Below are 22,128 nucleotides of genomic sequence, written 5' to 3' on the forward strand. Positions count from 1 at the left end.
ATATGGATATCCTGGCTAGGTGTTATGTGAGTAAGAAAACAAACCCCAAGATGGTGGAAGGAGCCACTGCAGATGTATCCAAACAACTGACTATCATAGGTTCTGCAACATGTGGGAAGACAAGCATCCTCACCAGACATGTGAAAAGAACCTTTGGAACGGAGATAAGCCCTACGGTGTTCAACTCGGTTAGTAACACATATAAGCACAAGAATAATGTGGTTGAGTTAAGACTCTGGGACACAGCAGGACAGGATGAATATGCCCGGTTCCGGCATCTTGCTTTACCTTCAGCGGATTACATTATGATAGTGTATGCCATTGACGATCGATCTTCTTATGCTGAAGTTAAGAATAGCCTCATTGGGCAGGTGAAAGAAAAGGCACCACAAGCAAAATACTTTCTTGTTGGAGCAAAGGTCGATCTAAGAGAAGATAGTAAGAGGCTTGAGGAGCTTGCTAGGAATGGAAATTCCCCAATAACTACCTCTGAGGGACTGGAGCTTTCTCAGAGCATCGGAGCATTAGGATACTTTGAATGTTCTGCAAAGAACAACATTGGGATCGACGAGATATTTGAGAAGATTTCAAGCTATGCTTTGAAAGTATATCTGAGAGAAAACAAGTCCTTCATGGGAAGGATACTTACTTCTCTGTGGAATTTTCTTTGCTGCCGGAAAATAAATTGATTTTTATTGGAAGTTTGTATCTCCTTGTGAATGAAGCTAGAGAAAGTTGATGCAAACTGGACAAGAACAGAGGATGAAGTTCTCAAGGCTGGGGTGATGAAATATGGGATAAACAAGTGGTCCAAGGTGTCTTCTATGCTTCCTTCAAAGACTCCATCCCAGTGCAGATTAAGATGGCTGGAATATGTCAGTCCTTTAGTGAATGATTTGGTATGGAGTTCGGAAGAAGATGAAAAGCTTATTTTGATGGCGAAGACATTTCTTCCACAGTGGAGTTTGATTGGACAGACGATGGGGAGGAGCGGGCAGCAATGCTATGAAAGATATAATGAGCTTGTTTTTGGAAAGATTAGTGTTTTCAAGTATGGGGAGCTTTCTGGACCTTGCGAAGGAAAAGACGAGGAGATTCTGAAGATGGCAAGTGCCAGGATGTCTGAGTGCAAGAGCAGAAAGGGCTTAAAGAAGAAAGCTCTTTTGGACAAGAAAGAGAAAACACTTTCAAGAAGCTGTGAGGCAAAGGAAGGAACCATAGGTCCTCATAAACAAAGAGTATGCCGTAAGAATGATGGTACACTTCAATGATTGGGTTGAAGTGTCTGTAACATCAATGTTTTACTTCAGTTTTTTAAGAGTTCTGTACACATCTTTGATGGAGTCGAAAAATCGAGCGTCTGCCTCTGCATTTGGATTTATCGGTGTTTTTATTGCTGTTCTCTTGTGTCTATCGATTGTTGTTGATATGATGTCGTTCAAAAGATTATCGTTTCTAGAAGTTGCAGAAAGCAGACACGGAATAAAAATGAAAGAGATAATGAGGAACAAAGAGGCTTCGGAATGACCTGCATAAGAACAAAGTTATGTAAGTGAAATTAAACATGCTTGAATGTATAGTCCTTAAAATGGATATTTTGGATCTGCTGAAGAAGAAGATAATTGAAGATGTCTTTGAGGTTTATCCCGACGCTGAGTGGAGTGTTCTTGTATATGATAGTTATGGAGCTAGCATTCTAAAGAATTTTTTTGTGAAGTCTGAGTTTATCAGCCACAACATAGTGACTTCTCAGAGAATCGAGGAGCAGAGGGAAAGAGTGGATTTTCCTGTGATATATTTTGTAAGAGGAGAAGAAAGTATTGTAAAGATGATAAACAGGGATTTTGAAAACAGGTTATATCCATCGTATGCTGTCTGTGCATTGGAGGAATGTGAGGGTCTTCAGCCGCCCATCAAGGTGAAGAAGGTAGATGTGGACTTTCTTCCTTTTGAGCAGAGGGTTTTCAAGGCTACGGCAAAGCAATTGTATTCTGTAGCCAAGACTTTGAATACGGTGTTTAATGTAAGTTACTCAGGGTCTGTGTGTAGAGGTCTTGCAGAGATTGTTGAGAAGACAATGGGGAGTGAAGAAAGGAAAGGAGAGCTGATTATACTGGACAGGAGTATTGATCTTTTCACGCCGTTCCTTCATTTTTTCACCTTCCGAACCTTACTTGAAGACCTCTCTGTGGAAAACATGGAGGAGTTTGAAAAGAAATACATGAGGGACAAAGTATGGGAAAGTGTCAAGAATGCACATCTTGGAGAAGTAAACTCCATTTTAAGAAACCAAGCACAAATACTATCGAAAGTAGCCCAAAGACTGGATACAAAGGTTGATAACAAGGATCTGATGAAGATGGTTCTCGAGGCGCCAGCAGCAGCAAAGACCAAGGAGAGCTTAAGTAAGATTCTTGGACTGGCACAAAAATGCTATGATCAATTTGATTATCTTTCCAGGTTCAACGAAATCGAGCAACTACTTGCTACAGGATACGACAAGTCAGGAAGTAAATGGAAAATGAAAGTTGAGGATGTGTTTGAGTATCTTCGGAGTAGTGGGATAGAAAGGTCTGACAAGATTCGAATCCTACTACTGCTCAAAGCGAATGGGTATCAATTGCAAGACAACGAGGTAAATCTTCTTAAAGGAATGGGGTTTGAAGACTCTGAGATTGAAATTTCTTTTGAAAACCACGAGAGTTTTGTACCTCTCCGTGGTTCAGGAAACCACAAGTATGAAGTCAGTCGATACGAACCTGTGCTTGGTAATGTCCTGAGGAGTTTTATAGGGAAACAGAAAGGGCATCTCCAAATAAATAGATTGACAAGTAGCAGGTCGCATCTGAAGTCTTTAAGGAAGACTCATCTCTTATCGGTGAAAAAGGATATCTCCTACCAAAAGCTATACTGCGTCTACATAACCGGAGGGATAACATTTGAAGAGATAAGAGTTGCCTATGAAATTAGCGAGAGCCTTGGAGTTGAGATTATTGTGGGCTCTGAAGACATAATAACACCTAAGTCCTATGTGGAGTATCTGAAGTCGAAATGCATGTCAAAGAGTTAAAGTTTTATATATTCCGAGGACTAGGGGTCCCATATGGACCAGAACTTAGAATCCCAAACCTTTTATAACTTGAGTGCCCGTGGATGGAATGGCGAAGAAGTTAACTTTTCGGTATTTAGAGGATGTGTTTTAATAATTGTCAATGTTGCGTCCTCCTGTAAGCTTGCCGAAGGAAACTACAAGAGCTTTGTAGGCCTTCTCGAGAAATTCTATAAAAAGAATCTGAGAATTCTTTTGTTTCCTTGTAACCAGTATCTAGGGCAGGAGCCGAAGCCTATTGAAAGGATACACAGGGAGGTATCTGAGAAGTATTCCGACAAGTTTGAAGTCATGGATAAGGTTGAGGTCTTTGGAGAAAATGCTCATCCAGTATTCAAACACCTCACCAGTACCAAGAATGGGAAGGGGACATTTGGGAACTTCATTAAGTGGAACTTCACCAAATTTCTGGTTGACCGTTCGGGGCATGTTGTCAAGAGGTTTGGACCAAGTAATATTATTAAAGAAGACGAAGAATGCCTTTTAAACATCATTGGAGATGAGGGAGAGGAGCAGAGTCCTCTGATGGGATAAATAAAAAAATTACTGTACCCATTGATGTATGAGTTCTACAGACAACTAATGGTTGGAAAAGCCTTAGAAAAGATAATAGACGAGAAGGTGAATTCTAACATGCTCAGTCCGAATCAAGGAAAGTATATCCTTGAAGCATTTGATTTGAGTGTGCCTGTGGTATTCAATAAGTCGGTGACAAACTCCATGAGTTTTAAGGGAAAGGTGGACTTCTACAACCACGTTGATGGGGTGTGGAGGTTCCAGACAAAGGACTTTGTGATGTCTCTGAACAACGAGTACTTCAGCGGAGGAGATGTTAATATTGTTGCATGTGATGCAGACATCAATATGGATGCGGGAAGAAGAAGGAGAAGGAGAGGATGAGTGCCGTGTAGCTATTTCCAAATAAATGTTAAATTTGACGATACCTTGTAATGTTACCATTTGAATGGTTTGTCTGGAAATTTTTGAAGTTGCAATAAGTTGAATGGAAAAGAAAGCCCTGAAAATGGATCAGAACAATAACATGAACAAGTTCTTCAACTCGTCGTTCTTTGCACAGACACCCCAGAAGGATAATAAGCCGGGGCAGTTTTCCGGGATACAGCAGCCTTCTATTTTTGGGCAAACACAGTCTGGGTTTAGCGGAGCCCAGAATCCTTTTCTCCAGGGATCCGGAGGGATGAAGAGTAACACGTTTGGGACTTCAACGCCGTTTGGAGGTACCTCTACATTTGGAGGAGCGACTTCTAACTCTGGGGGATTTGGACAGCCTTTTTCGACCCAACAGCCTTCAACTTCATTGACAAGATTTGGGACTGGAGGAACACTTGGAACAGGAAATAATATATTTGGAGGAACAGCTAACACAATAGGAACGAATCCAACGCAGTTTGGGGGATCGGGAAATACTTCTACCTTTGGGACTCAGCAGCAAGTCAATAATAACACCTTTGGGTCTGGAGTTCCAAATTCATTGCAGCCTTTTTCGATGGGGGCCTCAACAGCAACACAACCCAGCATATGGGGACAACAAACAACCTCTTACAATCCCTTTGGTAGTAGCCAAAACTCCTCTTTTTCTAACGACAGAAGTAACGCCTTGGGAAAGGGATTTCCTGGGCTTGGTGGAGGGAATTCTGGAACCCGAGATCATCCCTACATGCAAAGGAAGATTAGGGAAGATAATGGAGGAGAAGTTACCTTGATGCACATCAACGGTAACGAGGGTTACACACAAAAGTCTGTCGATGAACTTAGGGCAGAAGATTATATACTTGGAAGAAAGCCACCTACTGGAAGCAGCTTAGCAGAACCCAAGAGCATTCCAGGATTTGGATCGTCTTTTGGAGGTCCGGTGCCTTCCTCTATAGACAGTAAGCCTCAGAGTAGCAATATTTTTGGAGCTACTCCTTCAAACAATTCATTCCAGCCATTTATTTCAACAGGAAACTCAAAAGTCTTACAAGGGCCTACTAATCCAGGTTTTGGAAATACGGTTGCACAACAGCCATTTGCATCCCAAGCAATTTCTCAAAGTACGCCGAGCCAGCCCTTTGGAACAGCAGCACAAGCTCTTCCCTCAACAAACTCAAATCCATTTCTTCAGACACCACAGCAACCTCAGTCATTGTTCGGATCTGCCGGAACATCCCCGCAAACGCCAGCTTCGGGTGGTCTCTCATTTATGCAGCCACCCACGGCACCTGTGCAGCAGCCCTTTGGAGGTGGAATGGCCTCTCTTGGGACCTGTGGGCAACAGAATACACAGCAGACAAAAATAGATCCATCTGATCCCTTTCTCTTGAAAGATATCAAGTTTGAGAAGACCGAGAAAGAACATCTTCCATTGAGCAAGGTGCTTCCAAAGCCTATGTTTAAGGAGGACTTAAAGCCACAGAAGATATCTCTGAAATTCCGCCCTCCAAAGCCTCCTGCAAAAGAGAAGATATATACTATTCCTCCGATAGAAGATATCAAGCACATGAAGGAAGTTCACAATTTGATTATAGGATTTGAAGACAAGGGAAGGATAGAGTATCTTGACACAGTGAACGGATCCGATGTCACCATGGCGAATATCCAGTCCAAGATTTACTTCTCCAAGGAATCTGTTGTGGTCAACGATCCTGTTGGAGTGGGCCTTAATAGGAGAGCCCGTGTATATGTAGAAGGAGTGTTTCCATATAGTAGAAGCTTAGGAGACTATGTTAGAGGTGAGCAGAAACAGTTTCCGCTAAAAGGAATCCAGGAAAGGTTTCTGTATGGTTTGAAGAATGACACGGTTAAGAAATTTGTTGGATATGAGTATGAAAGGGGGACATACGTCTACGATGTTAACCATTTCTGAGAAATGGAATAACTTCTGAATTAAAGAACTAGTGGATGTTTTTTGGTTATCGGACTGAAATCCGTATTTTGATATATCCCTACCTTAAATGCAAGTAAGCTACATAGAAAAGGAGACTATCGATGAACTCCGGATAAGCACAAGTATTGGAGATAAGATATTTTTCATCCGGGGAATGGAGTTGGTAAGCAAAAGCATCTATGCATATGACTCGGAGAAGATACACAAAACATTTGAAGACAGGGTGGACTATATTTGCTACTTTAACGAGATGATATTGGCTCTGTGTGGGAATATTCTATACAAACACAGAGTACTGGGAGAAGAGGTGATTTTGTGCGGTACTTGCCAACTGCTTGAGCCGCCCATCAAGATATGTGTGAGTGGAGGTCCGGAGGAAAAGGAGGGCTATGCAGTGTGTTTTCTGTATAGAAACAAAAGAATTGAAGTTTTTAGCGATGATATCGAAAGGGTTGTTGTGCGCTGCAAAGGGGATGTCGCAAAGGAAGATGAAATAATAGACTTTGCCATTGAAGACGGGGTATCATGGTTTCTGTCGCAGTCAGGGAGGATTTATCGCACACACTCCTTTGTGATATCAAGAGTGGTTCTTCTGAATAGGCCTGTTCGAATGATCCCAGAACCTTCCTACTTCGATGGCACCATTAATAAAATCCTGGCTAAGAGGGGAAGGCTGTATGTGTGTTATGAAGAGGGTTTTGAAGTGTACGACATTGGAAAAGATGTTTTGGTGCTGAACTATACATATAAGACTCGTGACTTTGAACTTTATGCTTGGGAGAATGTCTATTGCTTAGAGTCAAATCTATTGATTGTCGATGAGATGCCGCGGGTGATTGCAAGTGTTCGTGTTCACAAGATGTTTGGAGACATTGGGATTTCAAGAGACAGAATCCTTTTTATTAAAAGGGTGGAGGAATGCAAAAGAGCTGATGTGAAGCTGCTGAAGGAAGAAGATGCAGATAAAAGAACAAAGGAGATGTTTAGAATAGTAGAAAACGACATCAAGATCCCCGAGATTGAACTTTCGGAAAATGGAAGGGAAGTTTCTGAAAAAGGTTTTCTCATTGTACAGAAGATGATTAATGAGTTTGAGAGCAAGATCCTAGATGTATACAGAAGAATTTACTTTGAGCTTGTGACGCTTAATGAGAGCTTTGGAGAGAAGATAACAGGGCTGAATGCCGAGAATGATTTAATACTCAGGAAGGTAGAGGTTCTTGACAGAAGAAAGAATGATCTTGTGGAGCGTCTTCAAAAGCTCAGCGAGAAAATGGAGGATGTTGTATCCAGGATCCAAATAGATGGAAGCAAGACGAGGCGTTTGGCCAAGATGGTTGACAAGGCAATTGATGAAATTTCTTACAAGAAATATGAAAAGTATTCGAGAATCCTTAAGTTACAAAGGGAGGTGTTGAACAGGAAGATGGTTTAAAATACACAAGGGCTTACCAAGGGCGATGATAAGTTGTGTTGGGGACCGCTCCATTGAAATTTCTTTGCAGAAACAGTTTTATGCAATCAGAGATGAAGGAGCCAATCCTAAATAAAATATTTTTGGCTTTTAAAACCCATCAAATATGCAAACAATAAGGATTCTGCCGAATATAAAGTCTCTTCTCAAGGATGGAAAGGTGTCTGAGGCAATTGATGTTATAAATATGCATGTGGATGTGGTAGCTCCGTACATAAAAGACGATCTTCAGTACATCAAATCTGATGATCCGAAGACAAGCCTGTGCCTGAGCAAGATCTATTTTGTTCTTGGGGATTACCAAAAAGCTATAGAGTATGCACTCCTCTCTGGAGACCTCCTAGTTGATGACGGGTCATTCTACTATACTTCGATAGTCTATCACATGATGGATTCGGCAGATATGAGCAAAGACAGCAGAGCCCGAGATTTTGTTCTTCGAGCCATAAGCTCGGAGACTGTGGATGGCTCTCTTATTGGATATTTATTTTCTGTAAAGGAATATGCACTACTCAAGGAAGCACTTGTGAAATACATAGATGGAGGAAATGATTATAAAAGGCTTCTTGATCTTCTTATATCTCTTGGGGAGGAGAAAGGATGTCTAAAGGAGATATATGGGATGATTACAGAGATTGGCCCAAGAGGTAAACCATTTCTTTTTTATGTTATAGATGCCTACTTCTATCTTGAGGAAATAGAAAAGGTCAAGGAGCTGATTGAAAGACTTACGAAGGAAGACATTCTTCTGTGTTATGAGGTTGCATTCTACACTGAGGACAACTATAGCCCAGAGATTGAGGTGTCCAACCAAAAAGTCATGTCAATACTCAGTGGAGAATTCAAGAAAAAAATCCTTGGGGAGTTTCTCCTTGAAAGGAATCTCACAAGCTTCAAGTTTCTTGAATCTATAGCAAGAACCAGGACTCACTATCTGGGGCTGGCCAATTCCTTGATGAACTTGGGAACCTCTAATGATACGTTCTACAGAAGTAACGCAGATATTTTCAGCCAGTCGAATGAGTGGGCAAAGTTTTGTGAGGTTTCCAGCATTGGAATGATTCATCTATTCAATTCAAATCCATATGAAATCCTTAAAAACTATTTGCCTAGCGAGGTCAGCCAGAAGGAAGGAGGAGCCCTGATGGCCCTAGGTCTTATAAAGGCAGGAACATTCAGTGAAGAAGACACCGAGTATCTTCTCTATTTTTTGGACACGCAGGACACTCTTACGCCCGAGCTAGCGTATGGTGTATGCTTAGGCCTCGGACTTATCAATATGGGATCGACCAACAGCGAGATCTTAGGGAAACTCAAGGAACTTTCAAAAGTTGACCGGACGTTGTTAGTGGAAGCTTCTGTGTATGGAATAGGGATGCTTGGACTCAACTCATGGAATGTTGAGATTCTGGAGGATTTAAGGGCAATAGCTGGGGAAACAGAGTTCGAACGTGTGAAGAGAGCTGTCGGCATTTCCTTTTCATTGGTTTTGATGTTCAGTGAAGAGATGTTCTATGATGAAGATGCAGAAACAGACGGAGATTTCAAGAATTACATAAATGAGTTTCTTTCCGAAAAGGACTCTATTATGAGGGCAAGCGGGGTTCTTTCTCTTGGGTCTTCATTCGTCGGGACAGGAAGGCTTAGTGTGATTTCAACACTTCTTCCATACATCAACGACGGAGATGACGATGTCAAGAGAGCTGCAGTGATAGCCATAGGACTTGTATGTTGCGACGACAGGGACCTTCTTGTAGGAACCTTGGAGCCTCTTTCGGAAAACCACAACTTCTTTGTAAGAGCAGCTGTGGCTGTGGTTCTTGGATTATTCCTTTCTGGAACAGGAGACGAAGTTTGCACCAACATTCTAGAAGCACTCATGTATGACTCCAACAACCTTGTCAGGCAGTCGGCTTGCATTGGGATTGGGTTTATTACCATGCAGTGCAATCCTACGCTCATTCCGAATTATAAGCGTATCATCGAAAGATTGAACAAGCTGGTAGTTGACAAGAAGGAGAGCGGAGCAGTGGAATTAGGAGCGGTATTTGGCAGGGGGCTAAGCGAGGCAGGGGGAAGAAACATAATCTTTTCAATAAGAAACATGTCTGGAATTACATCGGCCGACAGGATTGCAGGTGCAATTCTGTTCTTACACTACTGGTATTGGTATCCTCTTATAAGTATGGTATCCTTGTGTGCTCTTCCAACTGCAGTTTTCTGCTTCAACGAGGATCTTGAGGAGGAGGAAATCGAAATTCCAACATCCAACCGATATGACAACCTTCTTATACGCCTCCCAGATATCAAGAAGACAAGAAGGTTCAAGCAGAGACCTAAGGAAGACAAGGAAGTCGTTACAGAATCCCCTTCGGTGCTAACCTCGGGAAGTAGGTGCACCATTAAGCAAAGGGAAGAATGCGGTCTTGATTCTCCTGCAATCCTTTTTGTGAAGAAGAAATAAATCATAGTTTTGGAAATAGAAAATCCCTGTATTGTTTAGAATCCTCAAGAGTACATTTATTTTCTTCTAAGAAGTATTTGCTATCTTATCCATCTTGTCCTTGGAGTCCTTCGTCTAGATCTGTGGAAAAAGAAACCACTTCACCTGGCTCATAAGGAGGTAATCCCAGAGAAGGGCATCCACTGCATCGGAATGCATCCCCTTTGTAGCAATTTCCGCAAGCAGACCTCACCTCAACTTCCTGTTTTTCTTTTAAGCCGCAAGTACAGTCTTTGCATGCCCTCTTTTTTGCAGGCGTTCTCAAAGTTTTCGTTTCGGCTTTATCTTCATCAGTTAGATATTCATCTGATATCTTTACTCTTGGATCGGTGTTTTTTCTTATTGTGCTTCTCAGCAGCTTTCTTAGTTCTTCCTTGTCTTCCATTTGGGGCCTTGGGTCCAGCTCAATTAAAATCTCTGCTCTTGATGTGCTCCTCTCCTAATCTATACCATGCCTCGAGAATTAGTGGGTGCTCAAAATCCACCTGCTCCCTCAAAGCTGAGAGATCCTTTTCCATCTTTGACAGCACCTCTTGGTCCACACTTCCAAGCTCTCCTTCCTCAAACCCTCTATCTATCCATAGGTTGTTCATTTCGTTTATTCTCTCTTTCAACTCCTCGTTCTCTCTTACCAGTCTTTCATTTTCTTCTTTTAATTGCCCTACATCCACTTCCCCAGTGTTGCTAAAGAACAATCCTTCAAAAAACCTTTCGAGGTCCGAATCAACCTCTGGGCTTCCGTATTTCTTTATATACAAAAACAGAGCTAGTCCATGTATCTCATTGATGCTATAAGTCCTGGATGGTATGTTGATTCCATAAGTTTCAAGGTAATGAGCTTCTAGCGCTTTCTCCATGTTTTTATAAAACAATATCCTGCAGCCCGAGACTTCGAAGGGGATTCCCACCTCTTCCAGAAGATGGGCAATGTCTTCCAGGGACAAAGTGCTCTTCTTCAGAATTTTCTTCAGAAATTGGCTAATTTCCATTGTTTTGCCAGGGGAGGTGTCTAAGGACTATTATTGATGGATCAAACCGATGTCAAGGCTCACCCTTAAAGGCCTAGATGGAAGGGATCTTCAATAGTAAGGATCTTTACGAATACCTCGAGGAGCAAAAGCATTCGGGAATATCAAAGACCAGAAGGATATCCTTGTACTACAAGGCAACATCGAAAAGTGTGGGAGACGACGAATACTCATTGAGGATATGGCTGGATTACATCCAATTGCTTATGGATGGAACAAAAGATACAACAGAGGCCAGGGAGACATTTAAGATGATAAAGATGAGATTTTGTAAGTTCTACAACTATTGGGAAGCTTACATCCGATTTGAGATAGAGACAGGAAACGAAAATCTCGGGAAGATTTTGCAGCACAGCATCGATTTTGTTAAAGTGAAAGAGTTTCCCGAAAAGAAAAATGTGCTGGATTATTTGGAGTGTGTGATATCTTATGTCCGTAATCAGCAAGACTTGTCTGTATTCTGCAGAAGCCCAGAGAAAAGTCTTGATGCAGACGGAAGGTTCACCAGTCTTTTTGAGACCCAAATGGGAGACCGTGGAGGCAAGATTTTGAAGAAGGATCAGAAAGAGCCCAGGTATGAGTATGAAGGAGGGAGAGGGCTCTTTCCAAGAAACGATGATATTTACTCTACGCCTGGAGAATGTAAAGAAAACCTGAGCAATAGAAGCAAGACTGACAGTAGTAGCCAGACATTGCTCTCCAGCTTGGATACAAAGACTGGAAATCACGGTAGTTCATTCTTTGGGACAATACCTGTTAGATTTGAGAAGGAGGATTACTCCCAGGGAATAACTGCAGAGATAAATGCAGCTTTGGGAAAAGCAGGTTCGGAGGAAAGCAGCTCATCTCCTCGATCGGGAACGATAAGAGCCAGGGAGAAGATATCTGTTAAAGGGAAGGATATTGAAATACTTAAGCAAATAGGAAAGGGAGGAAGTAGCAAGGTGTACAAAATTCTCCTGGGAAACAGTGTGTACGCTTTGAAAAGAGTCGAACTTGTTGGAGACGAAAAGATGCTTAACTCCTATATCAACGAGATAAATCTACTTTACAAGTTCAAGGGGGCGCCGGAGATAGTTGAGATCATAGACCATGAGGTAAATGAGGACTATCTACACATTCTACTGGAATATGGAGAAACCGATTTATCCCAAATCATAAAAAGAGGAAACCTAAGCATAAACTTCATTAAGGATGTGTGGGAGCAGATGCTCCTGATAGTGAAGAGGGTTCACATGGAAAGAATCATTCATTGCGATCTTAAGCCTGCAAACTTCTTGTTTGTCAAAGGACGTGTCAAGCTCATAGACTTCGGGATATCCAAGGTCATAAGAAACGACACCACCAGCATTCTCTCTGAAGAGCAATGTGGAACAGTAAACTACATGTCTCCAGAAGCAGTTACGCAAAACAAATCAAAGGTAGCCCGAAGCTCGGACATTTGGTCTCTAGGATGCATACTGTATGAAATGGTTCATTCGAAGCCTCCGTTGCATGAATATCCTAATTTGATCCAAAAGATCCAGAAACTGCAAGAGTACTCGGAATTCAAATATTCAAGTGAGAATAAACTTGCCGTCATGGTTATGAAGGAGTGTCTTGTCCGAGATCCAAAAAAAAGGCCAACCATAGACAATCTTCTTAACCACAGGTTCCTCACCGGGGAAATCCATCTAGAGCCGCTCCGAGAGCTGGTAACAAAAATCCTTAGAATCAGTGGAAAGGACAAGGCTGACCCAGCATATGTTGACAAGATAACTGAGCAGCTTTGGAATGACCATGGATAATGAAAGACATTAAGACAAAGCCTATCACCGCACAAGTAAGTATACTGGAAACCATAATAAAGTGTTTTTAATCACCGGGATTATTATCTTCTTGTAGGGAGGATATCATCGATCTTCAATATCATAGAGACAGTCTCTATTGCCAAAGTGACAATACTAATGCTTACTTTTGCCGGTTGGACTACAGAATCTTCTTTGACCATGTCTCCTGCATGGCCACTTCTAACACTAATTCCTGCACAGTCATTCTGCTTTAGCTCGCTTCTTAGCTCGGAAACTATTTCCACAGGATAAAGCCCAGCATTTCTTGCAAGGAAGTAAGGGACTCCCTCAAACGCCTTTGCTATCTCTCTTAGCACATAGACATTCCCTTCTGTGGATTCCGAGAGCATCAATGAAATTCCCATCTCAACAGACCCTCCTCCCGGAACTAGGAATGGAAGCTCCTCAAGGCATTTCACAACACATAGTGCATCATTTAAGGATCTTTCTGCCTCTTCGACAACCATATCGTCGCATCCTCTTAGCAGTATGGTGCATCCATGTTCCTTGATCTCCAGCATTCCTTCCACCTCTCCAATATCGACATCAACCAGAGAGCCCGGGTTTAACAAATCTATTTCAGAAACAGGCTGGATCCCTATTGTACTGCAGATGTAGTCTACGTCCTTTCTGTCGACAGAATTAACTACAAGAATATTCAATTGCTTAAGGAAGTGGCTAGCAAGGTCGCTTAAAGATTCCCTTAATATGCTCTTTTGGATCACCAGAAGAGTACACCCGCTTTTCTTTATCTTTTTACACATCTCTAGAATGTATTTTCTTTCGTCCTGAATAATCTTTTCCATCAATGCAGGGTCGTTGACCAGAATCTTGCTGTCCATATTGGTCTTTGGAGCACTCAGGCAAAACTGAGCAACTCCTAGCTTTGCCTTCTTTGGAATCTCCTTGAAGTCGCATTCCAGCAAGATGCTTTTGTATGCCTTCACATCGTCCAAGCCTCCCCCCGTCCTCTTGACAACCCGGATCTTCCTCTTATCTCCATTGACATACTCCATTCCCTTGATGGCTGCTTCTGCCATCTCTCCCGTAGAAGATGCTATTTTTGAGCATAGTGCTGTCGAAACATTGTTAATAAAATCTCTTCTGTCGCATTCCATCTTTACCTTGTCAATGTATTTGAGGCCAATCTTCTTTGAAATCTCCAGGTTGTCGCAAATAACAGAAGGGTGAACATTCCTTTCAACTAGGTTGCTGACACTCTCCAGTAAACACCCTGCAAGAATAACAACACTCGTTGTTCCATCTCCGCATTCCTCATCCTGTGCTGCAGACATATTCGATAGAATCCCGTGGATCGGATGCTGATTCAAGTACTTCAGAATAGTAGCCCCGTCATTGGTCACAACTGTCTTCTTGTCCTTCACTATCATCTTGTCTAACCCTCTAGGTCCAAGAGAGGTCGAGAGAGTCTGGAGAAGGGACTGGGACGCCTGGAATATGGATGTCCTGACCTGATTGAGTCTTTCTGTAGCCATTGGGGATCAAAATTTTTCTCTATTCATGTAAAACGTATCCAAAATAATATCGATAGTGACAGGATTCGAACCTGTGGGGACAGAGTCCATCGATTTCGAATCGATTGCCTTAGACCACTCGGCCACACTACCTTCTAGATCCCCGTCTCCGGGACCCATCATTATACCTTCCCCCTTTGCCCCATAACTATTGTTTTCGCTTCATCATAAGCCGGAACTTATCAAACGGTTGCCAGTACCCCACATTCAAATACATGTTGTCCAAATAATATCCATTCATCCGTTTTATTGCCTTCCTAGCCCCAGACACTCGGTCGTAAACCACAAATGCACTTCCTGCCGTACTCTTCTCCACTCCTATTCTTATCTGTATCACTCTTCCATAGTCTCCAAATAACTCTATTATCTTGTCCTTGGATATGTCCTTTGGCAAGTTTCGAACAAACAGAATCTGTGTTTCGATCTGCTCCATCCTAGCCCTGTTTCTTTCTGCTCATTTATTTCTCTTTGGAAAGAAAGACATACCAAATCTTTATTCTATCTCTCACATGTCCTCTAAGGCTATGCCAGCCCCAGGAATCAAATTCTAAGGCTTGTTAGTTTAGTGGCAAAACGACTGATTCGTAATCAGTAGACGCGAGTTCGATTCTCGCACGAGCCTTTTGTTCAACCAAATATTTTCGAAGATCATGTCTTTCTATCTTCTTATCTCATACCTCCCACTCGCCATGCTGTATCTAATCCAAAAACACACCCCTGGATTTTCAACACATTCAGCCCTTTCCACTCTTACTTTTGAATCCTTCCACTCCTTTATGTAGAAGTTCACCATTATAGGCCGCAGATCCTCATATTCCTCAAACAGATCCACCCGATAATCTATCCTTTCTCTTCTTATAACCTGCTTTGTGAAAGTCCATCTTAGTAAATCATTCTCTTCGTCATAGATGCTTTTTCCCGACCTATGGCTCTTCACAACCTTAGATGCCATTTTTGGAATCGGGAAACACACTTCGAGCCTGTCAAATCTTGTAGGACTTGGACAGCTTAGAATGTACCCTCCATCAATCTTGCTAATCATCACAAGAGGATCTTTTGCATCCGAAGACCAATACCTAACTGCTTCGAGTTTACTTCCCTGGACCTTTGCACTCACTCTTATACCTTCAAGCCCCTCAGAAACTTGCTGGTAGTTCTTGTAGGCAATTGTACATGGTTTCAGGCTACAAACATCAAACTCCACAGTTCTTTCCTCCCCAAATGATGCATTCAAGTAGCACCTTCCATCAATTCTGTTCAGGATTGTCTTTTCCTTCTCGATTATGGCACTCAGATCCTCAGACACATCGAGATATACATTGTTACTGGTTATAGACGGAATAAGTTTCTTTCCACCATCAAATAATACAACACTCTCCTGCTTATTTATTATCCTAAGCAGACTAAAATAATTCTCTAGAACGTTCTTCTCATTAATCTCCCCTAACTTCTTCTCGAGTTTCTTGCATAGCCTTTGGATGTATTCTAGCACCGAGAAGTCACATCCAAGGCTGTGTAAGATTCCTATCTTGACATCATTCATCCCCACTTGCACCATCCGAGCTCCTCCAACATCATCCACAGGATATCGGGCCTCTTTCTTATATCTGCTAGGATCTCCGTACAAGACTCGGTCCCCTTCTCCAACTATAAATATCTCCTCTATCATCGGTTTTATTTACTTCCCGAAAATTAAGATATCTCCGCTGTTTACATGTTTTGTTTCAGGCCATCTAGAGCCCATCGCGGATTCCCCGGAAGAAGGAGCATATTCTTTTCAAGTAGTGTTTAAGATTCTGAGGAAGTCTGTTGTCGATTGGAAAAACTCTCTCTTTGTACCGGACCATAAGATCTTCACATAGAACCTCAAATCTTTCTCCATCGTTCATCAAAAACAGGAAACTCAGTCCATTTCTTATGCACCATCCTGTGTTTTCGATGTAATCATAGAGTGTTCTGTTTCTGATGCTCATCTCACTCACTTGAGATATGTATGACATCGAAAATTGCTGGTGTGAGGAACAGTCCACCAGTACAGGTGATTCCCTCAAAAACCAACATACCTCCCTGTCTATTGCCTCACATCTGGCTTTCATCCCCATAATGGTTTCGTATAAGAAGTCTGGAATCTTTTCCGAATACTTCTTTTCCCCAGCCAAATAAATCACTTCATACCCTTTGCCTCGAGTTTTCAAAGTAAACTCTCTCGTAACATACACAAACCCTCCGGAAAACATGTAATAGAACTTGTTTCCACCATTGTCGATTATTATCTTGGGAATTCTTTCCCTCATCATTTTCACATGTCCTGTGAGGAGACTTAAGGCCTTCAAACCTCCATTTGTGACAAATACAGGCTCGGTTTCTTCGTTCCCAATAAACACAGAGTATATAAACTCCTCCCCACATAAACACTTTTCCTCCCCATGTCTTCTTCCACTTCCATGCCTTTCTTTTTTTCTAGCCACTATCCGGGCATCTCCTAGTTCAACCAGATCTCTGGTCTTCTTCATAACTCCATATCTTGTATTCTTCTCAAAGTTGGGGAGATCTCTGAAATCTTCGCATCTAGGTATAAACCTACTAAAGCTTTCATGCATAAGCGCCTCGCTTGCACTAATCCTCTTGTTGGCATCCTTCTCAAGCAACTTTCCAAGAAGATCTTTAAGTTCCTTAGAACACTCCAAAGAACTCAAGGATTCATAAAACTTTTTCTTCGTAAGAAGTACATAAAACACTATTCCCGCAGACCATATATCAACCCCCTGGGAGTATTTCCTTCCCTCAATCACTTCAGGTGCAAGGTAGTCCATTGTCCCACAGAATTCATTGCTGTTTTCCTCCGCATAGCAGGAGAGCCCAAAGTCACAAATTTTCACTGTATTTCCCTTTAGAAGTATATTTCCCAGCTTCAAGTCTCTGTGGATAACTCCCATGGAATGTATGTGTCTCAATCCGCACAGTATCATCCTCAATATCTTCAAGGCTACATCTTCATCAACCTCATACTCATTGAGAAACGAGACAAGATTCAGATCGCACAGCTCTTCAACTATATACACATGGTTTGCAGATTCAAACTTGTCAACAACCTTAACAATATTTTCGTGGTGGAATGAGCTTAGCATTTTCATTTCTCTGTACACCATTCCTCCCGACCTTCCTCGGCGGGATGCCACCTTCACAGCTACCTCCTCCCCAATTGCAGATACCCCGCCATATACTGTGCTTGATGCCCCTTCTCCAATCACTCGGTGAAGCTTGTACTTCTTCATCCCCTTCAGTCCCTCATTCCAAATAAAAAATCTGCTTTCCGATACTCTCGACATCAAATACAGAATAAAATCATTTATTACACTCAGCCCAAATTCTATACAGAAAATAATCATCGGAAATGCTTTTCGTAATCAACTAATGCTATTCGGGTGTGTCTTCTAAACTTCACATCGAGTTCACAGTCTTGGGCTTTCTTTTTCTCGCTCTCTATCTCTTCCATTCTCTTTTCGGTGTCCAAATCATAAGGCTCTAATGCTTCACAGCCAAACTCACCAAATAGCACCTCGGAAACATTTAAGTACCGGCCCTTGTACATTTCCTTAACAAGTTCCTCGTTCAGAATCTTCTTAGCCCCGAAGAGACACAAAATCTTGTAGTGGCTATCTTTCGAGACTCCATCTCCAACAAGATCCATTAGAAGATACTGTATGTCTCTGTTTTCCGTTTCACAGAAGAGCACACGGAGTCTCCTCATTACTCTTTCCTTTACAAAAGGCTTGAGAGCTCGGCCCATAAAGTAATCTTTGGCTAGATACAATATCTTGCAGCAAAATCCCGCAGATTCCCCCGTTCCCGCTCCCAGGAGGAGCGTCATAAATTTTGGATTGGGAATCCAATCGGAATGAACAACAAAATACCTTTGGATTTCATCAAATATCGTGGTCCTGAGGTCTTCTGTGTACCCGCTAACTTCTTTGTCCTGAAGAATCTTCTTAAGGAACCTGTAAAATACATCGGATATCGGCTTACATTTCTCAAAATACTTTCTTACGTAAGGAATAATGAATGGAAGTTTACTATCGTCCCTAGAAAAGAACATCTCAAGGATGCTGAAAAAGCTTACCACTATTTCCTTCTGATTCAAGTGCAGCACTTCATATTCATTCAAAACACCTAGTGCTTCTCTAACAAGAAACTCGCATTCTCCAACTGCCTTGCTTCTTCCAATCTTCTTGTCTCTATGCACCCTTTTTCCTCTTTCCAAAATGTTCATATTGGCCTGAAGAATTATCTGTGGATAAAGATCAGGCCCAAGATATTCCGTCAGGGTTCCCACACAGGACTTCCCCATCCAACTTGCATTCTTCAGTACATAGTAGATGAGGCTATTTCCACTAATGATATTTGCCTTTCCTGCCACAGCCTTAAATATCTCCATTCTCTTGGAACTGTTCACTTCTCCATGCTTCATGAGAGATCCTACAAGCCATTTGTACTTCTCATCATAGTCGATCCTCAGAATGTCCTCCATCCCCATAAGTGTGTGTATAATCTCCAGGAAGAAATACTCAAACCTAGCATTTGATATCTCCCCTCCTTGTTCATCTCCATGCATCCTAAAGTCCCCTGCCTGCCTCCCCTCATCTTTCCAGACATTGGTAGTTTCGAGTACATTCTTTTCATTGTATTCCGCTTCATCATCCAAGGACAGACCTTCTGCTATTCCATCGGAATTTTTAACATCCTTCGCTGCCTGGGTAGCAATAAAAAGAATCTTTCGGATGTACCTCTCACTCTCGTATGCTCGGATCGGTACTGTCTTAAAGAAATACGTAAACACATCCAGAAACTCCTGATGGTCCGAATACTCGAAATCCCCTTTTCTTTTCAGCTGCAGGATCTCCCGAATCACCCCAACAAATATCCTTATTATCCGAGACTCATAGCAGATCGAAACTCCTCTCAACTGATCGATAATTAGTCTTAGGACTTTCGATCCAGTTTTCAGTCTGTGTGTGCTGTATACCTCCTCTCCTGCCCTTATCTTCAGGTAGTCGAGTGTGCTTGGTATGGTGGATGTCCTCGACTTCAAGTATGTTATGAGTTTAGACAATTTCTCCTCACTTCCACTCCTCCCCTTGTATACATCGTCAACCATCTGAAAGTGTTTTTCGTAGCCAAACAGTGCTCTTAACATTCCGGGGCAAATTATTTAGTTACTAATGACTGTGCTTTCGTCTGCATTTCCCTCTTACAAAATACGCTTGTTCTTTCTCTCATATCTTTGGATACATAAGCTTACCTTCCTCCGCTTCCTTGTATATTGCTTTTACCTTATCCTGCAAATCCTTGTTTACTTTGTCTAATCCTGCCGCTGTTTTCTCAATCGACTCCTCTATCTCCTTATACTTATGCTTGATTTCTTCTAGCAGTTCACTCTCGACCATTCCAATCATCTTCTCAGACTCGCTTAGCCGGTCAGATTCCATTAAGGGTAGGCAGAGTTCTTCAAATTCAGATATCCTGGAAGCCCTTGATGACCTTGATCAAACGGATTATTTCCAGAAATAAGTCTTGCTACATCCTCCAGGCAAATGAACAAACATTCCTCTTCGACTATCCATCGAGTATTTACGGAACACATTTTTCGTTTCCTTCCTTTGCCAAAGCACCAAAACCCCTAAAGCTCATCTTTCCGAAGTTTGTGGACAACATCGATCATATTCTGATCACTCGGTCAGACTCATTGGGTGTACTTTTTCTTGAAAAAGACATTCCCATATACATTACAGAGCCTGTGTTTGAACAGATTTTGATAAAGTACAAAAGTCTTCTCAAGATCCCGGCCTATTATGAAGATGAGGAGGACGAGGGTGTTTCCGTAGAAGACGCAGACGTCGAAAGATTCAGAAGAAACGCTAGATTTGTCAGATTTAACGAGAGATGTTACTTCGATAATGTTTTGATCACTCCGCACCCCGCAGGAACATTTATTGGCTGGACGAACTACTTGATTGATATTGGAGATAAAAGAACCATATACTACCTCACCTCCTTGGCTAGCAAGACCAGACTTTCTTTGGAGGCTGGAGGTATCTCCTCAGACTACTTGATCATCAATACGGATTTCCCTCCTCCCTCTCATGACATTGAGGAGTTTTCTACTTACATTAATGACCTAGGGTCTGATGTTGCGATCGTGCCTTTAGAGATGACAACAATGCTTATCGAAGTTCTCCTCCACACGCTGTTTGTGACCCAAGCAAAGGGCACAATTCCAATATACGTTGTATCATCGGAGTTCGGCCGCCTTCACACAACCATCAGCATAGAAAACGAATGGCTAAGTAAACCGTTTTCATCGGCTAAGGAGCCTTTTCCAATCAGGTCATATAGAAGGTTCTATGCCGTAGACACCATCGATGAATTATCTGAGATTTCTGGGCCCGCAGTAGTATTTTGTGACCCATTAGAGTTTAGTCTTTATTCCCATCCGATCTTTGACAACCAGAAGATTATCTCTATTAATAATTCGGTGCCATTTGCGGATGCTAACTACAATCTCAAGCTGGAGCTGGACCCCGAGGAGATTTCATCAATTCATACAGGAACAATAATACACAACCCAAACCCTGGAGAGTATCTTTACATCGAGGCCATGCCTGGTCATTACTGTCTTGCTGTGGATGCTCGTAGTATCCAAGTATACACCAATGAAATATATTTGAACGGGAAGTTGAAGTTTAGCGACAAACATGGCTTTGGAAAGAAGATGGTATTTTCTCAGAAAAAGTGTAAGCTAAGCGATTTATTCAGCGCCAACAGATTCTTCTTTAGTGAAGGCTCATATTACTTTCCCCAAAAGGGTCTTAAGGTTACCATAGACAACAAAAAAGCCAAGATAAAGAAAATTATTGGGCTGAACAAAGCTAAAAGGACTTCCAAATAAAAGACAATTCACTTTACACCACGTGAAATGCATGTCACATTCGATTGAAGTAGTCCTTTCTTCGGCGCAGTTCCCTCATTCTCTCTGATTCCGAGTCTTCGGTCAGTATTTTCCCCAGATTAAAGAAGGGATTGTATTCCATTTCGTCTCTCAGCCTTAGGAATCTCTTTCTCTTTATCTCTGGAGGTATGCAATAGAACTCCTCGGTGAACTGAATATTCTGTTTGTTATAGTCATGTCCATATAGTAAAATGGCATTCTGGTCTACTCTTTCCATTATCTTCTTGATGGCTTGAACCATTTGTTCCGGTGTTCCTTCAAAGAACTTTCCACAGCCTAGGAAGAACAATGTATCCCCTGTAGCAAGGAATTCCCCGCCAATGTAGTAGCAAAAACTATCTACAGTATGGCAGGGTGTATACAGGCATTCTATCTCCACTTCTCCAAACTTGAATCTGTCTCCGCATTTACATATGCTTCCTTCAAATCCAGATATTCTTTTGGTCTCAGGGCTATTTTCTGCTATATACGGAATCCCATGCGAATGGTCTTGATGTCTGTGTGTGGTAAAGAGGTAGACAAGCTTTCTTCTCTTTTCCAAATCCTCTTCCATGCCTAGAATCTCGCTTTCGCTATATATCTTCTTTTTGAAATCCACTCCAAGAGCTTTCAGAAGTACCCGAGGGTTACATGCATCTATGCAGAATGCAGAATCCCCCTCGTAGAATAGATGCATGTAGTTGTCTCCTATAACTATGCTTACAACTTCAATACCCATGGCCTTAGGAACTTCTCTATTTTTAAATATAAGAATGCT

The 22,128-nt window shown here is 41.9% G+C and overlaps 20 protein-coding genes and 2 non-coding genes across 22 annotated transcripts; 12 read left to right on the forward strand and 10 right to left on the reverse strand.

The window, feature by feature from the left end:
- Positions 1-50: 50 nt before the first annotated feature.
- Eint_020340 (Rho Ras-like GTP-binding protein) lies at positions 51-689 on the forward strand (the record flags this gene model as incomplete). Its single annotated transcript, XM_003072349.1, has 1 exon — positions 51-689. One exon carries the CDS (start codon positions 51-53, stop codon positions 687-689), a length of 639 nt encoding a protein of 212 aa, XP_003072395.1.
- Positions 690-719: 30 nt separating this feature from the next.
- On the forward strand, positions 720-1,271 carry Eint_020350 (uncharacterized protein; the record flags this gene model as incomplete). The annotated part of the gene is made up of 1 exon (XM_003072350.1): positions 720-1,271. One exon carries the CDS (start codon positions 720-722, stop codon positions 1,269-1,271), a length of 552 nt encoding a protein of 183 aa, XP_003072396.1.
- Positions 1,272-1,338: 67 nt separating this feature from the next.
- Eint_020355 (uncharacterized protein) lies at positions 1,339-1,527 on the forward strand (the record flags this gene model as incomplete). Its single annotated transcript, XM_009163557.1, has 1 exon — positions 1,339-1,527. The coding sequence occupies one exon, from the start codon at positions 1,339-1,341 to the stop codon at positions 1,525-1,527; it is 189 nt and encodes a 62-aa protein (XP_009161821.1).
- Positions 1,528-1,588: 61 nt separating this feature from the next.
- Positions 1,589-3,070, forward strand: Eint_020360 (Sec1-like syntaxin-binding protein; the record flags this gene model as incomplete). The annotated part of the gene is made up of 1 exon (XM_003072351.2): positions 1,589-3,070. The coding sequence occupies one exon, from the start codon at positions 1,589-1,591 to the stop codon at positions 3,068-3,070; it is 1,482 nt and encodes a 493-aa protein (XP_003072397.2).
- Positions 3,071-3,103: 33 nt separating this feature from the next.
- Positions 3,104-3,643, forward strand: Eint_020370 (glutathione peroxidase; the record flags this gene model as incomplete). The annotated part of the gene is made up of 1 exon (XM_003072352.1): positions 3,104-3,643. One exon carries the CDS (start codon positions 3,104-3,106, stop codon positions 3,641-3,643), a length of 540 nt encoding a protein of 179 aa, XP_003072398.1.
- A 24-nt stretch (positions 3,644-3,667) lies between these two features.
- On the forward strand, positions 3,668-4,009 carry Eint_020380 (transcription initiation factor IIA subunit gamma; the record flags this gene model as incomplete). Its single annotated transcript, XM_003072353.1, has 1 exon — positions 3,668-4,009. The coding sequence occupies one exon, from the start codon at positions 3,668-3,670 to the stop codon at positions 4,007-4,009; it is 342 nt and encodes a 113-aa protein (XP_003072399.1).
- Positions 4,010-4,133: 124 nt separating this feature from the next.
- On the forward strand, positions 4,134-5,975 carry Eint_020390 (nucleoporin autopeptidase; the record flags this gene model as incomplete). Its single annotated transcript, XM_003072354.2, has 1 exon — positions 4,134-5,975. One exon carries the CDS (start codon positions 4,134-4,136, stop codon positions 5,973-5,975), a length of 1,842 nt encoding a protein of 613 aa, XP_003072400.2.
- An 88-nt stretch (positions 5,976-6,063) lies between these two features.
- Eint_020400 (uncharacterized protein) lies at positions 6,064-7,431 on the forward strand (the record flags this gene model as incomplete). The annotated part of the gene is made up of 1 exon (XM_003072355.1): positions 6,064-7,431. One exon carries the CDS (start codon positions 6,064-6,066, stop codon positions 7,429-7,431), a length of 1,368 nt encoding a protein of 455 aa, XP_003072401.1.
- Positions 7,432-7,576: 145 nt separating this feature from the next.
- On the forward strand, positions 7,577-9,934 carry Eint_020410 (proteasome regulatory subunit 2; the record flags this gene model as incomplete). Its single annotated transcript, XM_003072356.1, has 1 exon — positions 7,577-9,934. The coding sequence occupies one exon, from the start codon at positions 7,577-7,579 to the stop codon at positions 9,932-9,934; it is 2,358 nt and encodes a 785-aa protein (XP_003072402.1).
- Positions 9,935-10,019: 85 nt separating this feature from the next.
- On the reverse strand, positions 10,020-10,358 carry Eint_020420 (putative Zn-ribbon-containing protein; the record flags this gene model as incomplete). Its single annotated transcript, XM_003072357.1, has 1 exon — positions 10,020-10,358. The coding sequence occupies one exon, from the start codon at positions 10,356-10,358 to the stop codon at positions 10,020-10,022; it is 339 nt and encodes a 112-aa protein (XP_003072403.1).
- Positions 10,359-10,377: 19 nt separating this feature from the next.
- Eint_020430 (uncharacterized protein) lies at positions 10,378-10,962 on the reverse strand (the record flags this gene model as incomplete). Its single annotated transcript, XM_003072358.1, has 1 exon — positions 10,378-10,962. The coding sequence occupies one exon, from the start codon at positions 10,960-10,962 to the stop codon at positions 10,378-10,380; it is 585 nt and encodes a 194-aa protein (XP_003072404.1).
- Positions 10,963-11,039: 77 nt separating this feature from the next.
- Eint_020440 (Mps1-like Thr/Tyr dual specificity protein kinase) lies at positions 11,040-12,788 on the forward strand (the record flags this gene model as incomplete). Its single annotated transcript, XM_003072359.1, has 1 exon — positions 11,040-12,788. One exon carries the CDS (start codon positions 11,040-11,042, stop codon positions 12,786-12,788), a length of 1,749 nt encoding a protein of 582 aa, XP_003072405.1.
- An 83-nt stretch (positions 12,789-12,871) lies between these two features.
- On the reverse strand, positions 12,872-14,326 carry Eint_020450 (T complex protein 1 delta subunit; the record flags this gene model as incomplete). Its single annotated transcript, XM_003072360.1, has 1 exon — positions 12,872-14,326. One exon carries the CDS (start codon positions 14,324-14,326, stop codon positions 12,872-12,874), a length of 1,455 nt encoding a protein of 484 aa, XP_003072406.1.
- Positions 14,327-14,376: 50 nt separating this feature from the next.
- Positions 14,377-14,458, reverse strand: Eint_020460. The gene has a single exon. It is a non-coding gene; the product is annotated as a tRNA-Ser (tRNA).
- A 55-nt stretch (positions 14,459-14,513) lies between these two features.
- Positions 14,514-14,798, reverse strand: Eint_020470 (uncharacterized protein; the record flags this gene model as incomplete). Its single annotated transcript, XM_003072361.1, has 1 exon — positions 14,514-14,798. The coding sequence occupies one exon, from the start codon at positions 14,796-14,798 to the stop codon at positions 14,514-14,516; it is 285 nt and encodes a 94-aa protein (XP_003072407.1).
- A 118-nt stretch (positions 14,799-14,916) lies between these two features.
- Eint_020480 lies at positions 14,917-14,987 on the forward strand. The gene has a single exon. It is a non-coding gene; the product is annotated as a tRNA-Thr (tRNA).
- A 36-nt stretch (positions 14,988-15,023) lies between these two features.
- Eint_020490 (clathrin coat assembly protein) lies at positions 15,024-16,034 on the reverse strand (the record flags this gene model as incomplete). The annotated part of the gene is made up of 1 exon (XM_003072362.1): positions 15,024-16,034. The coding sequence occupies one exon, from the start codon at positions 16,032-16,034 to the stop codon at positions 15,024-15,026; it is 1,011 nt and encodes a 336-aa protein (XP_003072408.1).
- Positions 16,035-16,098: 64 nt separating this feature from the next.
- On the reverse strand, positions 16,099-17,640 carry Eint_020500 (Spk1-like Ser/Thr protein kinase; the record flags this gene model as incomplete). The annotated part of the gene is made up of 1 exon (XM_003072363.1): positions 16,099-17,640. The coding sequence occupies one exon, from the start codon at positions 17,638-17,640 to the stop codon at positions 16,099-16,101; it is 1,542 nt and encodes a 513-aa protein (XP_003072409.1).
- Positions 17,641-17,750: 110 nt separating this feature from the next.
- Eint_020510 (uncharacterized protein) lies at positions 17,751-19,559 on the reverse strand (the record flags this gene model as incomplete). Its single annotated transcript, XM_003072364.1, has 1 exon — positions 17,751-19,559. The coding sequence occupies one exon, from the start codon at positions 19,557-19,559 to the stop codon at positions 17,751-17,753; it is 1,809 nt and encodes a 602-aa protein (XP_003072410.1).
- A 79-nt stretch (positions 19,560-19,638) lies between these two features.
- Positions 19,639-19,851, reverse strand: Eint_020515 (uncharacterized protein; the record flags this gene model as incomplete). The annotated part of the gene is made up of 1 exon (XM_009163558.1): positions 19,639-19,851. The coding sequence occupies one exon, from the start codon at positions 19,849-19,851 to the stop codon at positions 19,639-19,641; it is 213 nt and encodes a 70-aa protein (XP_009161822.1).
- A 47-nt stretch (positions 19,852-19,898) lies between these two features.
- Positions 19,899-21,311, forward strand: Eint_020520 (uncharacterized protein; the record flags this gene model as incomplete). Its single annotated transcript, XM_003072365.1, has 1 exon — positions 19,899-21,311. One exon carries the CDS (start codon positions 19,899-19,901, stop codon positions 21,309-21,311), a length of 1,413 nt encoding a protein of 470 aa, XP_003072411.1.
- A 34-nt stretch (positions 21,312-21,345) lies between these two features.
- Positions 21,346-22,089, reverse strand: Eint_020530 (hydroxyacylglutathione hydrolase; the record flags this gene model as incomplete). The annotated part of the gene is made up of 1 exon (XM_003072366.1): positions 21,346-22,089. One exon carries the CDS (start codon positions 22,087-22,089, stop codon positions 21,346-21,348), a length of 744 nt encoding a protein of 247 aa, XP_003072412.1.
- Positions 22,090-22,128: the final 39 nt, after the last annotated feature.

The sequence above is a fragment of the Encephalitozoon intestinalis genome, chromosome II (genome assembly GCF_000146465.1).
Source record: "Encephalitozoon intestinalis ATCC 50506 chromosome II, complete sequence".
NCBI lineage: Eukaryota > Fungi > Microsporidia > Unikaryonidae > Encephalitozoon > Encephalitozoon intestinalis.